Raw genomic sequence first — 14336 nt, forward strand, 5'->3', positions numbered from 1 at the left:
GCAAGACACACTTGTCTTTCTACTCCTCACCTGGTTTCCGCCACGCACGCTTGACACCATCTGAACCAAATACGTTTATCTTGGTCTCATCAGACCACAGGACATGCTTCCAGTAATCCATGCCCTTAGTCTGCTTGTCTTCAGCAAACTGTTTGTGGGCTTTCTTGTGCATCATCTTTAGAAGAGGCTTCCTTCTGAGATGAGAGCCATGCAGACCAATTTGATGCAGTGTGCTGCGTATGGTCTGAGCACTGACAGGTTGACCCCCCCACTCCTTCAACCTCTGCAGCAATGCTGGCAGCACTCATTTGTCTATTTCCCAAAGACAATCTCTGAATATGATGCGGAGCACGTGAACTTAACTTCTTTGGTTATCCATGGCGAGGCCTGTTCTGAATGGAACCTGTCCTGTTAAATTATTGTGTTGCTGCAGCTAAGTTTCAGGGTCTTGGCAATCTTATTATAGGCTTAGCCATCTTTATGTAGAGCAAACAATTCTTACATTCAATTTTACATGAGGTGCCATGTTGAACTTCCAGTGACCAGAATGAGAGAGTGAGAGCAATAACACCAAATTTAACACATCTGCTCCACATTCACACCTAAGACCCTTTAACACTAACGAGTCACATACCACCGGGGAAGGAAAAATGGCTAACTTGGCCCAATTTGGACATTTTCACATAGGGGTGTACTCACTTTTGTTGCCAGCGGTTTAGACATTAATGGCTGTGTTTTGAATTATTTTGAGGGGACAGCAAATTTACACTACTTATACAAGCTGTATACTCACTACTTAACATTGTAGCAAAGTGTATTTTCTTGAGTGTTGTCCCATGAAAAGGTATAATAAAATATTTACAAAATGTGAGGGGTGTACTCACTTTTGTGAGATACTGTATATCTTGTATACAGTATATACACACACAATTTATAATATTATAGATAGATAGATAGATAGATAGATAGATAGATAGATAGATAGATAGATAGATAGATAGATAGATAGATAGATAGATAGATAGATAGACATTTACTGTATACAGTAATTTATATATTGTTATCTTGTGGGTCGTTAGCTCATACACCAAAGAACAGAACAAAATGCAGAGCCACCTGGCTCCCTCTTCAGCAGCCCTGCTGCTCTTCTCACTCAGCTCTCCTGGCTCTCTGGGTTCTCCTGGCTCACTCAGCCTACAATTACAGTACTCTGCTGCACAGGCCCACTCCCTTGCTTCTTAATATGGTATCTCCTGGCACCATGGGCTCTCTCATTACTCTGAGACTTACAGAATCCCTCAGTCCCCTGGACTCAACTAGTTGCTACAGCCCTTCCAGTCCTCCAGACTTAATTAGCTGCCCCGACTTTCACAGTCCTGTGGGCAAATAATCTATCCTTCAATCTGGAGTACACACCTCTCTCCAAATGAAAGCTCAGCACTAGGGTCGGGTGTTTGCTTATACCGAATGTGAAAATCTGCACACTCACATAGTCTCCAGGTCTCCAAAAGGACTTGGACACAGCATTGGAGACCTGTTCCTACCTATATCTCTTTGAAGTCCCCAAGCTCCAGACCCTGATCTGGGATTACCAAACCAAGAAAGCTGTAACCCCAGTCTTCTCCATTTAGATGCAATACTTCAGAACCCCACAATCTGCATTAAGATGAATCCTGTGTGTCTTCTGCCTATACTCACACAGTGGCAGGGATTGCGGATGGTGTCACCTTTAGTTTTTCACCTACATATGTTGAAGGACTCTAGGGTTGATGACTGATGTGGTGAAAACAAACTTTATATTTTATCAGAATCCTAATACGTTCTGTTCTGAGTCCTGGCGTCTGACGGCTTTGCAGAACTTTGGATTGGGATAAAGTCCCCAATCTTACTTGGTAGCCAGACCTCTATATTAGTCTCAGCTGTGCAATGGCCTTTATATATGTGAGCTGATTCAGGTCAGGGCTTTCTCTCAGTCTCACTCTCTCTGCTGCAAGAGTCTGCTGCTGTCGGGGGTGTGTGTGCTCCTGCTCCGTCATAGCTGCTGGCTCCAACATCCTGGTTTTGGCTATGGCATTCTCCTTGTCTGTCTGTCCAACTGAAGGGTGATTGATTGTGGCAAGACTCCGCCCGGAGACCAGATCTGATTTAGGTCAGCCAAATCTTCAGTCTCATGCTTGTGATATTGTGTTTGTAACACATTTCCCAAGCTCCCTGTTTATCTGCTCTGATAGATTGGATTTCCCTGTGTATGACTTTGGACCGGGTAACGCCTGCCCTGGTGTGGTAGTTGGCCCCTATAGCATTGTGTAAAAGTCCTGGGTGCAACCGAGCACCGGTAGGCCTGCTTATGGAAAAGGGGGCTGCTATATGTAAAAACACAGTAGCCAGCTATAGTGTCTGACCACCTGTATTAGGGGTAAGTGTGACTTTATCGCAAGCCTTTAACAAGAACATTTTTTTTATGAAGGCTCATTTATTTCCTGAAGAGATTTGCAAACTGACACACCAAGTCCAGGAACTGTCGGTGCATTTACATGCAGTACTTCAACAGTATTGCAGGAGCCAGAGCCCAAAGTTAAGCCGCCTGATCAATTTTCTGGTGACCCCCATATGTTTTCTAGATTAACTTGATTATTACATGGTTGCAGGGGGACCCCTAGTCTTGGACTTGGGCTTTTAGTCTCCCCACAAATGATCCAGCCAGGGGGTCAGGTAAAGCTTTTTTTCAAGGCCCTAGGTTTACTCCATGATGATCCTGACCATGCCCACTCAGCTGAAACTAACCTTAGGTCATTATGTCAGGATAAACGCACTGCTGAACAATACTGTTCTGATTTCTACTGCTGGGCACCTGACTCAGGGTGGAATGACCCAGCTCTAAGAAGTCAGTTCAGGTTAGGCTGATCAGACTCCATCAAAGACTCCTTAGTGCACTACCCTTAACTAAAGTCGTTGAATGAAGGTATGCAAGTAGCCATCCGTTTAGACAGGTGTTTACGGGAAAGGCGTACTGAGAGGTTTGTTTCTTTGCCCCTAGTACGCTGCCTATTTCTTCTTCATCAAACCTTGCTGAGCCCTGTCAACCTCTCCTGGAGGATGATCGCATGCAAACTGGCACTACCCATTTATCCTCTGGGGAAAAGACTAGACGAAGATCCCAGGTACTCTGCTTATATTGTGGAAACCCCGGCCACTTTGTCACCACCTGCCCTAATAAGCCGGAAAACGCTAAGTGTCTAGTCTGGGTAGAGTCTGCTTCTTTAAACTATACAGTGACAAGTTACCCCCAAGATAAACTATTTGTTTCTGCACAACTTAGTTCTGCCAAGTTTTCTCATCACCTCTCAGCTTTCATAGATTCTGGCGTTGCTAGTAATTTCATCGATAGGGACCTAGAACGCCATCTACAGATTCCCTTGACTATTGTGCACAGACCCTTTTCAGTCTTAGCTGTTGATAACTCTCCCTTGTCCATGGACCTGGATATCTTGTACACTGTACCTTTTACTCTGACCATTAGGGAATTTCATAGGGAGACAATCATTTTCTAACATCTCTTGCCTATCCCTTATTTTACGTTATCCTTGGCTTATACTCCATAACTCTCACATAGATGGGGCTACAGGGGGAATTAGGTCCTGGTCCTAGACCTCCATCCAGAACTGCATTTAAACTGCTTACCAGTTGCCCATTTGTAACTCTTTTTTGGCCAGTACCAGTCATGTGCCTTTATTACAGTCCTATTCGGACCCTGATCATGACAATTTTTCCAAGTGTGACTTCAGTTTGCATAACCATTTGTCTTTATATGACTCTGTTGTAGAAAAAGACACTGACACATTTATTGAATCATCTACAGGTCACCACTCCAGCCAATTGCCATAGTTTGAATTTTTTCCTCCCAGATGCCAAACTTACCTGCTGTTTCGCAGCCTTAAAGATCTGTTTGGAAACTTCCCCTGAGTTTCACAATATCCAACCTTCAGCACAAGTAATGGGGGCCTTTTCCTCTGACCTTTTGGGCTAAAGGCTCAGTCTTGTGTTTTGCCCAATCTACCCCCTGGAAAGCTGTTTGTTCCTCTCCACCTTTAGGCATAAAGTGCTTTCAGAAGCACATGAATCTAAGATGGCCAGGCACCCAGGGATTACTAAAACATTTTCTTTGGCTTCTAGCAGGCTTTGGTGGCCCTCTCTCAATAAGGACTCCTGTTCTTATGTAAAGGATTGCAAGACCTATGCTTTCTATAATTCCTCAAAAGTCAAGCCATTTGGATTATACCTACCTTTGCCTGTTCCTAAACACCATTGGACACACATCCAGGCTAACTTGTCCTCAAATTCTGCTGCCTCTATGCGGTCCAGTCTGCCTCTTCACCTAATGATGTTGTCCAGTCTGCCTTTGCACCAGTTATTCTGGTTCTGGTGCCAATTGAGCCTCCTGCTTTTTCTTATTCAGGACTTTCAGTAACCTGGCCTCACCCTACTGCAGCTACATCCACTTAAGCCTATTAAGGAAATTTCATCCATCCTTCCGATAGACTGTTTCATTCAGCCAGGTGGGGCCTTCGACCTTTTCTTCAAGCCGCTCTGCATCCAGCTTGTGTTTTAGGTATACAGCTTGACTCCAGTGACATGTCACCTGCTTACCAACCTGACCTCCCTTATCCCCTGACCTTTGCCAAGCCTAATGGTCCTGTGCCAGATCTACAGATTGTCTGTAAGGGTCATTTTTCCAAGCTCCCAGTTTGTCTGCTCTGCTAGATTGGATTTCCCTGTGTATGACCTTGGGCCGGATAACGACTATTCTCTGAACTCTGCCTGCCTTTTACCTGGACTGTCATTGAACTGCTTTTCTGCCAACCACAAGTACCTGTTTGCTTTGCTCTGTTTGGGCCTGCCCTGGCGTGGTAGCCAAGCACTATAGCATTGTGTATAAGTCCTGGGTGCAACCGAGTACCAATAGGCCTGCTTGCCTTATGGGAAAGGGGGCTGCTATAGGTTAAGAACACAGTAGCCAGCTATAGTGTCTAAGCACCTGTGTTAGGGGTAAGTGTGACAGTGGCTAAATGAAAAGGCTGACTGCTGACAGGATACTAAAAAGACACAAGTACTGCCTGTTTGTTTTGCAAACCCATTAGGGGGCACAATGCTAGTCAGTAACAGACCTGAGTTTAGTTAGTTGCTCAGATGAGCAGTTGCTTTGTTTGTTTTATGCTATGGGTTTGCTGTACAAAGCCCTACAGCATTACAACTGTGTTTGTTTACAGTACAGTATCTTACTTAAAGCATATAAACCCAAGAACAAAAAATGATAATACTACAGTTAACCATACCTTAAATGTGATAGCTGCATAATTTATCAAAAAAAAAAACAAAAAAACAAAAAAAAAAAAAAACAGCACAGCACTAGTGCCATGGCCAAAGTTGTGAACTGAAGCATGCTTACTTCTGATTGGCTGGCTTCATGGTCAGTCATAAGCTGGTAGCCAGTGCTAGGCAATCAGAAAATATTTTACAGTTTACATACAAAGATTTTCTACAGAGAGCATTAAAAAGGGCCTATGTCTACAGCTAAATTACACAGGTAGTTTTAATCTTATAAAAATATACTGTATATAAGCCCATTTGCTTTTAGCAAATCATCCCCACTTTCGCTGTTGAAAGTTTGTTCCAAAACTCAACTACGCTTTTGGTAAAGTAATACTTCTCAAGGGTTTTTTAAACTTTTCTCCTGCTAGTTTAAGGTCCTAAACCAGTACTCTTCAACTCATCTTGATATTGAAAATCCTGCCCTCCCTCTTGAAACGTATTTATACCCTTAGTGTATTTAACCACTCAAGGACCGGAAGGTTTTACCCCCTTAATGACCAGGCCATTTTTTGCGATACGGCAGTGCGCTATTTTAACTGACAATTGCGCGGTTGTGCGACGCTGTACCCAAAAAAAAAATCAATGTCCTTTTTTTCCCACAAATAGAGCTTTCTTTTGTTGGTATTTGCGTTTTTTTTTTTTTTTTGCGCCATATACAAAAAAAGAGCGACAACTCTGAAGAAAAAAAAAAAACAAGAATTTTTCATCAATTTAGGCTAATATGTATTATGCTACATATTTTTTGTAAAAAAAATCCCAATAAGTGTATATTAGAGACCTGTGTTCCTAAATAGGAGGAACACAGGATCCCTGTGTTCACCATTGACAGAACAGCGGTCTGCCTTGTTTACATGCGCAGACCGCCATTCTGTCTCCATGGCAATCGCTGGTGCCCGGCGGACCCGCTGATTAGCTCCTCCTGTAGCCAAGTGGCGCATGCGCGTGCGCCCCACTATCCGCTACACGAACGATGTACAGGTTTTGCGCAACAGGGCCGACCTGCCGCCGTATAACTACGGCGGCTGGTTGGCACGTGGTTAAAATGTAGGTTCACCTTTGGCAAGATTTTCCCAAAATCCCCCAATGCATTTCCTTATCCTCTGAATAGTACATATCAGAGCTCCTCCTGTTTTAAATTGCATATGTCCTCCTATTACACATGCAGCTGTTGGGGGGGTCCACAAAAACCGCTGGCCCCTAGATCCTGCCCTGCTGTCTTCAGGCCTGGCTGAACACTGGAAATGTGAGCCCTCTAGCTGGCACATTGGGCTGTTATAACTCCACATGTGCACAGTGTGCTCTCTCTTTCTCTAGGTGAGCTCAGCCACTAGGATGAGCACAATTTAAATGTCCAGCCTGTTCTAAAAAAGGCAGCAAGGAGGTAGATGATGGGCCAGCCTTTTTTTGGTGGAAAAGCCCCCTAACAGTGGCATGTGTAATGGAATGAAATGCACCATTGAAAACAGGAGGAGTGTTGTTAAGTACTATTTGAAGGACATGGAATTGGCTAGCGGTATTTTGGGAAAGACTTGCTAAAAGTTACTGCGTCTCTTCTGTTATGTTTTATCCCTCCGACTTTGCACACTTTTTGTTGTCCATCTCTGAACTCAACTCTGAACTGTTTATCAATAATTATTTTTGCAAGTGATGTCTCCAGAACTGGGCAAAGAAATGTAACTGAGGTATAACAAACTCTGCGTATTGGAAATGGGACCATCTTCCTCATGCTGTTGGGTGCTCTTGTGATGCTCATCAGAAATATACCCCAAACACTGTTCTTTATGTGGGGATCCTTTTTCCCTATGGGTACTGATTGATTTAACCATTAGTTGTAGTACCTTCTTTTGCAGCATATTAAAGTAGAACTTCACTCTCCCAATCAACATTGATTATTTGTAATCCTCATGTTGCTAGCGTTAGTAAATAGATAGAAAAGTATATCATATTTACTTGTTTTAAACTTTTTCTTTTTACATTTCAGTTCAGTTACTTCCTGTTTTTTTGCCTAGGCAAATTATGTCATACATCCCAGGAGTCTTCAGGATGGTCGACAACTGGGTTACTTTTTAAATAATCAAGGAGTCTTCAGGAAGGGAGGAGAGGACAGAGGGTTTTTTAAGCTAAGCACCGTCTCCTGCATGCATGCTTGAGCTAAGGACAGATGGATTATAGGAAGTAAATGCTGCATTAATCATTAGCCCTTACTCAAGATGGCCACAGCCAGAAATGCTAGGGTTTTTTTTTCAAAGTAATTTCTCAACAAAATAAAGCATGGAGACATGGATGGATAGAGGAGTTTGCTTTGAATATTAAAAATTAATTAGTTAGCGTTTTTGGTTTGTGCTGCTCAGATGCAGTGAAGATCCGCTTTAATCTCAATAACTTGCAAAAAAAAAAAAGGTTAATGCTGAAAAATCATGAGAATAGAATCTTGTTGTTTAGTCTGTACATTAACAAATCTAATAATTAAAATTATGCCCTTACCTTAAATAAAACAGATAAAGCTTTCACTTTTCCATTTCCTTTTATTGCATCATCCAAACTGTCAAACTGGTTAGTGTTAAAGCAGAAGATTTGCATCTGTAACCATGAATAAAACATAGCATTTAAGCAGTGAACTTTAAAATAAAAAAGTGGGTTTCTACATCTTAACTGCAAAAGTACTTTTTAAAAAGCTAAACAAACAAATGGAACTTTAAGCTGCAGGAAGCCTATTTACTAAAATGATTCACAAAAATCCTGAACCTGCTGTGGGCCTCTATAATTGTTATTATGTGGTTCACACAACATTAAGAGGGCTTTTTATACATCAAATAGACATTATCAGGTAGTGTTCTAACCGTGCATTAGCATAGAGTCTATCCTTGCACACTGCAATACAAACAATTGGCAATGGAGTGCATATTAGCAATGCCATGAAATGTAACCTTTCACTAAGTGCCACCTACATTGTCCCTTGCAAACAAGAAGCAATCAAGATCTGTATTCATTTGTAAAGGCTTTTAACAAGAAAATGCACAGCGCCATTCTAACATGACTAATAGTATTTTTATATGAATAACAACATTGTTATCCATATATTGGCAAGAAAAGCCATTGGTTCTTATCTATGCTAATAGAATGCTGTCAATATGAGCATTGTTATGTTGCCATCGATAGATTTATGCTTTTATGCTGGTCATAGCCCACCCATTGCTTGGTACCTATGAGATTAATTTGAACATTATTCGTGTAGTACAGGATTTGAAAGACTGTTCATAATGGCAGTTATTGGAACTATGTTGGAAAATGTGCATAAATCAGTATTTGGCTTTAAAGATCATTATTTTTCCCCAGAAATAAAACGAGCCCTGATATTATTGTATCAGTTAAAATATCATCTGAATTGGGAAGAAATGTCACAATAGCTATGGTTTTTCAGTGATTGTTGCTCAGACAAAGCAGTGATGGATATTTTTAATAAAACTGAAAGAAAAAAAACATAACTCATGCCCATTCTTTAGAAGTATGCACATTGATGTTTCTTTCTTCAGTATCTGATGGATTTGTGATCTTTTTTCACATGAACAAAACCATTATGTTTTCTTTCATTTGCATTTTCTTATATTGCATCACAACAGCTTACATCCATACTTTTTTATATAGCAGCCAATGGAGTACTAATAAAAAACATAATCTGTATTCTTTCTGTTCTCAGTTATTTTAATCTTGTTTTCCTTTAATGTTTTCTAGTTTTTAAAAGCAACTCATAGATAGAAGGGCTGAAAACTTATAAACATAAAGTCTGAACATTAGATAAGAACTGCAGTTAAATAGTCTGCCTTCATTCTTCATTCCTAATTTTTAGAATTGAATGGGAATGTTGTGTCTGTTAAACAAAAGTTGCTACAGTGCCATCATACTGCAGAAATCATTGCATGAATAACTGGTGACCCTCCATAAATATTATTTTATCCAAGACAGGGGATTGTCTATGCCTCTGTAGTAACCAGTGACTTCATATTCGAAAATACAGTTATATAGAGTGCTTTAAGCAGCCACGTAGACTTTTGCCTCGTACACACGCAGCGATTGTTGGCCGTGAATTTTTGGCCAACGTCCGATCGGCAGATTTTCGGCTTGTTAGTATGATGCTTCCGACAACCGACTCCGACTTTTCGGCCGAACAAAATCTGGTCTGCATGCTATAAAATTTTTGTTGGCCGTCAACACAACGGCAGATTTTCCGTCAGTCAGTACAGATTTCGGCGGACAAAAATCTGATGAGCAAGACTGGGCATGCTCAGAGAAGAAAAAACACACGAAAGTAAACCAGCACATGACATCACTTCTGAAGTTGGTTTTTGTTGGCCGAGAAAATTTGTGTGCAGTCTAGAGCACATTTCAACCAACACAACAACACTGGACAAAAGTCAACCGATCGGTCGGCCGATAATCGTTGCGTGTGTACGAGGCATTAGAAGTGCCTGCTTGCTCTACCCAATATGACAAACGTCTTTAGGTTTAGTTTATAGTCACTCATACTTAGACTAGTTTTACTTGGGAACCAGATGTACTTCATGGCACTGAGCATTTTATCAAACCGGGCATTTACAGGAAGCTTGGTTGATATGGTCATTAACAACCACATGAAGCACTAATTTTTAATTACATTTCCTACTTAATTTTATTTCAGAAACACACACACACACACGCACACACACACAGAATAGGAATATAATGCATTACCTCCAAGGGGAATTTTTGTCCTTCCAAACTGTGCTCTGAACCCTCTGAAGTAGCATTGCATTTTCCCCAGTGAAAATGTATCTTGCTTGCTTTGTATGCTGTATCTAAGGCACCACCACTAAGATAATAATCTCCTGTCAAGTTAATTTCCACTGAAAGAAAAAAATAATTGGTAAAAATAAGGCATAGGTTTGGTTATGCAGAAGCATAATCAAAGGTTTATATCACAAAATATGAAAACACTGCCAGAATATTTTTAAAGTGTGTATTTAAGTATCATCCCTGACCCTATTTATTAGAAAATGTGTTTTTTGGACTCTGGGTAGATTAGGTTTTTTTTTTTGCTAAATCATATCATATACTTTGAGGTTAGCTTTGGCCACATTTAAGCAATGTTTAAAGAAGTCCTGTCAACTAAATGCAGGAACTTTTTTGGTGTCTTCTTTTCCCTTTTCTAGCCAACAATTTACTTATATTTGGTGTTATGGTCTTGATTTAACTTTGTTACCAAGGGCACATCGTTCCTGAATTTGATTTCTGCTCTAACTTTAAAGCTGAACTTTGGGAAAAACAAAAATCCTCTCTTGGTGTGAGTCTGCCCCCACACTGCAAGGGTTTAATGCTCATTAGGTCTAGGGAACCAGAAAAAGCACTTTTACTTTCTGGATTCACTGCTACAGCAGGCTCCCTCAATGCTGCTAGATAAGTCCTTGCAGCCTCTTCTCCCCTACAGTCCGGCAGTTGCAGATCTTCTGATGTCATCATGTATAATGCAGAGTCAATAGCTATGATTTGGATGTGAGGACACCTACAGGCAGTCCAATACTGAAGCATAAAGAAGAAGAGGTGAGCACTGGCTGCTGGGGGAGCAGGTAAGTAAAAGTGCTTTTTCCAGGTACCCTAGACCAGTGGGCCTCAACCCTGGCCTACAGGGCCCACTAACAGGCCAGATTTTAGGTATTACCTTGGGGAGATGCGGACTAGAGTACTGCAATCACTGAGCAGCAAATGATATCACCTGGGATGTATTTCAGTTATCTTGAAAATCTGGCCTGTTAGTGTGCCCTGTAGGCCAGGGTTGAGGACCACTGCCCTAGACCTAAATAAGCATTTTACCTTTGTAGTGTAGAGGAGGATTTTTGTTTTCACCGGAGACCGGCTTTAAAGTCCACCTCTGATGATAATGAGACCTAACAAATCCCAAACTGTGTGAAGCAAATAGGGTTGGAGGGTGGGGGGGGGGGGGGGGGGTTGTTATACCAAACACAGTATTAACCTCATTTTCCCCTTTCCCCGAAAGTCACAAGAAGGTAACAAACATGGTCTGACTTAAATCATATATCTTTGCCAGGCATTCACAAAGGGTGATACATTTGATGAAACAGCCAGATTAATACACATTTAATACAGCATGTACCTCATGCTTTTCTAGTTCAATATGTTGGGATGTATTTATATAATGGAATGTTTTTCTCAGAAATCTGAGAAATGTTTTAAAAATGTTTGGCTATCTAGATCTCCATGTTTCTTTATAATGGGGCTCACTGCTGTTGGCAGTGCAGTAGAAGCCCAGATGAGTCTGCACTGACAGCCTTTTTACGAACAAGTAAATAAAGCACAGATGATCAAATAGCCTGTGAAAGAATGCAATATAGTCTATTATTTTCCCCGACACCTCCAAATTTTTGGAAAGGTTCCTTTTGGGTAAAAAGGTTGAGAAAGACTGATTCATCATATATAGTGTAAAGCCTTCTAGTAATTAATACCACGTGTCTATATCACTCTTACTTGCCACTACATTGCGAATAAATAATATTGGTAAAAGCAAACAGTCTCACATTTTGTCGTTATACTGTATGTAAATCAAAAGCTTGTGAGAACATCAATGGCCATTATTAAAACACACAAATGTCACTTATCCACCTTGCCGTGACAGTAAAAAATAACACAGAAATCCCTGACACAAAACAATTTTGATTTACCTTTAGAACTTTTCAATGACAAAGTCAGGTAATAAAAAGGCAAAAAAAGGCTCTATTCAAGTCCACTTTTGTTAAAATAACATTTCCCAGTATTCATGCAAGGCATTGTCTTTGCTGGTTACTGTAAGGTTTCAAGATTCCCTGGGGGAGGGGGTATTTTAAGGTTAGCCTGTATTACTGTGAAGAACACATTGATTATTGCATCACCCTTTATGCAGTATGTAGTACCCTCTTTATTTTATAGTATTAGGAACTCCAGAGAATAAGGTTACAAAAAAATCAAAGGAAATGATTGTTAGGTAAAAACGAAAGAACACCGGGGACCAACAGAGGGTGCCGCTCTGCTGGGGAAGAAGGCCGTAGAAGCATTTAAACTAGGATTTGGGGAAAAAGGGATCAGAAGCAGTATATACCATATATACTGTAGAGCAAGTGACTATAGGGGAATAGGATATGGAATAATGGGAGAGCAGGGCTCACACTAGACAGCAGAGAAATTGCACTACCTACTGTATATCCAATACAAAAAGAGTTGATGAATCAAGTAAAAGCTCAAAAATGAGTAATAAAATATTAAATGCTAATAGAAAATTAAAAGGTGTGTTAAGCCTGCCAAAACAAAATGGATGAACTAGAACATCTGTTATTCAAGAAGGTCTTTGACTTTGCAAAAATGTCAGAAACCTGGTTGGACAGCTCACACGGCTGGGCTGCGAATTTCAAGGAGTACACTTTATTTCAGAGGGAGAGAATTGGCAGAAGAGTTGGAGGTATGCATGTATGTGAAGAGCAATCTAAAAGTGAATTTAAGAGGCAATATTTTTTAACGAGAACGAGAATGCAACAAATGATTAATTAAAAAGAGCACACAAGGCAAGTGGGAGTGTTTTAAAGATGTATTAAACAAGTCCATTAGTTATTGTATTTCACTGGGTAGCAAACATAAAAGAACAACAATTAAACTCATGTGGCTGTTCCTCTCAGAAGAAATGGGTGCAGTTGGAGGAGGGCATGAGTAATTCAATCTTGGGCCAGAAAATCTGGCTTCCGAGGCAGTACAGAGGTTTTGAAAAGGATTTGGCTGCGATTACAATGGAAACTTTAAGATCCTGGGATAAGCTTCTCAAAAATGAGCAATGGCAATATAACAGCCCTCTAATGCCTCTATCGGGTTCAAATGATTTCCCTCCGGGTAAGGAGAATAAGTCGCTCCTGAAATGGACCCTGGCAGATTGTCTAAGACTGAAGGACGTCTTGAATGGGAACGGCCTCTGTACTCTTCAGGAATTCCTAATAGATATGGGATTTCGCCTTGGGATGTTTGGAGGTACAGACAACTCCAACATTTTGTGGAGACTTTCCCTAAACCATTGCGTTTGATTCATGAGCTTAGCCCTTGGGAGAAACTTGTGGACTAGGGGGGAATCAGCAAACAGGGGATCTCTAGTATATATAATGATATCCCAATTGGACTCTGGCCCAGCGGGTCTCTTGGGGGGTTGAGAACGTGAACTGAACCAAACATTATCAGAGGAACTAAAATATAAGGTTATAGCTTTGGTACACTCCACTTCAATGGATACGTGGATAAAGGAAATGAATTATAAATTATTAATGAAGTGGTATTATGTTCCATCGAAATTACATAGGATTGATTGAAATCTATTGCCTCTGTGTTGGAGGGAATGCGGGGGTGAGGGAACCCAGGCCCATACATGGTGGGGATGTTCTTTGATCCAGCCATACTGGGAGGAAGTGTTGAGTGTAATTAAAAACATCAGTAATGTAGAAAATGGATAATGTTTATTTCATGCTACACATGAATCCAAGAGGAAATATAGGACGACCATCATCCCATACTTGTTAAATACAGCAAAAGTATTAATCCCGAAATATTGGAAACAATAGAAAATACAGACGATACAGGAATTGTTTAGGGAAGTAGATAGAACCAGGCTTTTGGAAGAACTAATATGTTTACATAATAACTCTGGAATGAGATTTTTTGGGATTTGGGGAAGTTTGTTTAATTTTAAACAGACTCAACATATATGAGGTACATGGGCAATGAAAACCCCTCTGGGGAGAGGAGATTTTTAGAAGAGGAGGATACTTTGGTGAAAATATGAGTATGGAATTAGGTTTCATCTTCCCTATAAATCTTATCAATCCTTTTGCCCTTTTTTTACCTCCCTTTCCTCCCCCCCCCTTTTTTTTGTAATACACCTCTCAGTTAATCACCAATTAATATAATAA

At 40.6% G+C, this 14336-nt stretch overlaps 1 protein-coding gene across 5 annotated transcripts in view; it reads right to left on the minus strand.

The window, feature by feature from the left end:
- Nucleotides 1-14336, minus strand: part of PTPRZ1 (protein tyrosine phosphatase receptor type Z1) — a 343724-nt gene that overhangs the window by 175548 nt on the left and 153840 nt on the right. For all 5 annotated transcript variants that reach the window (XM_082256061.1, XM_082256065.1, XM_082256064.1 and 2 more), the window contains exons 4-5: nt 10099-10250; nt 7855-7950 (exon numbers count right to left, since the gene is read on the minus strand). In XM_082256061.1, the coding sequence (XP_082112187.1) occupies nt 7855-7950; nt 10099-10250 (248 nt within the window). The remainder of the gene's footprint in view (nt 1-7854; nt 7951-10098; nt 10251-14336) is intronic.

Source organism: Pelophylax lessonae (genome assembly GCF_965119305.1).
Source record: "Pelophylax lessonae genome assembly, chromosome: 4".
Classification (NCBI taxonomy): domain Eukaryota; kingdom Metazoa; phylum Chordata; class Amphibia; order Anura; family Ranidae; genus Pelophylax; species Pelophylax lessonae.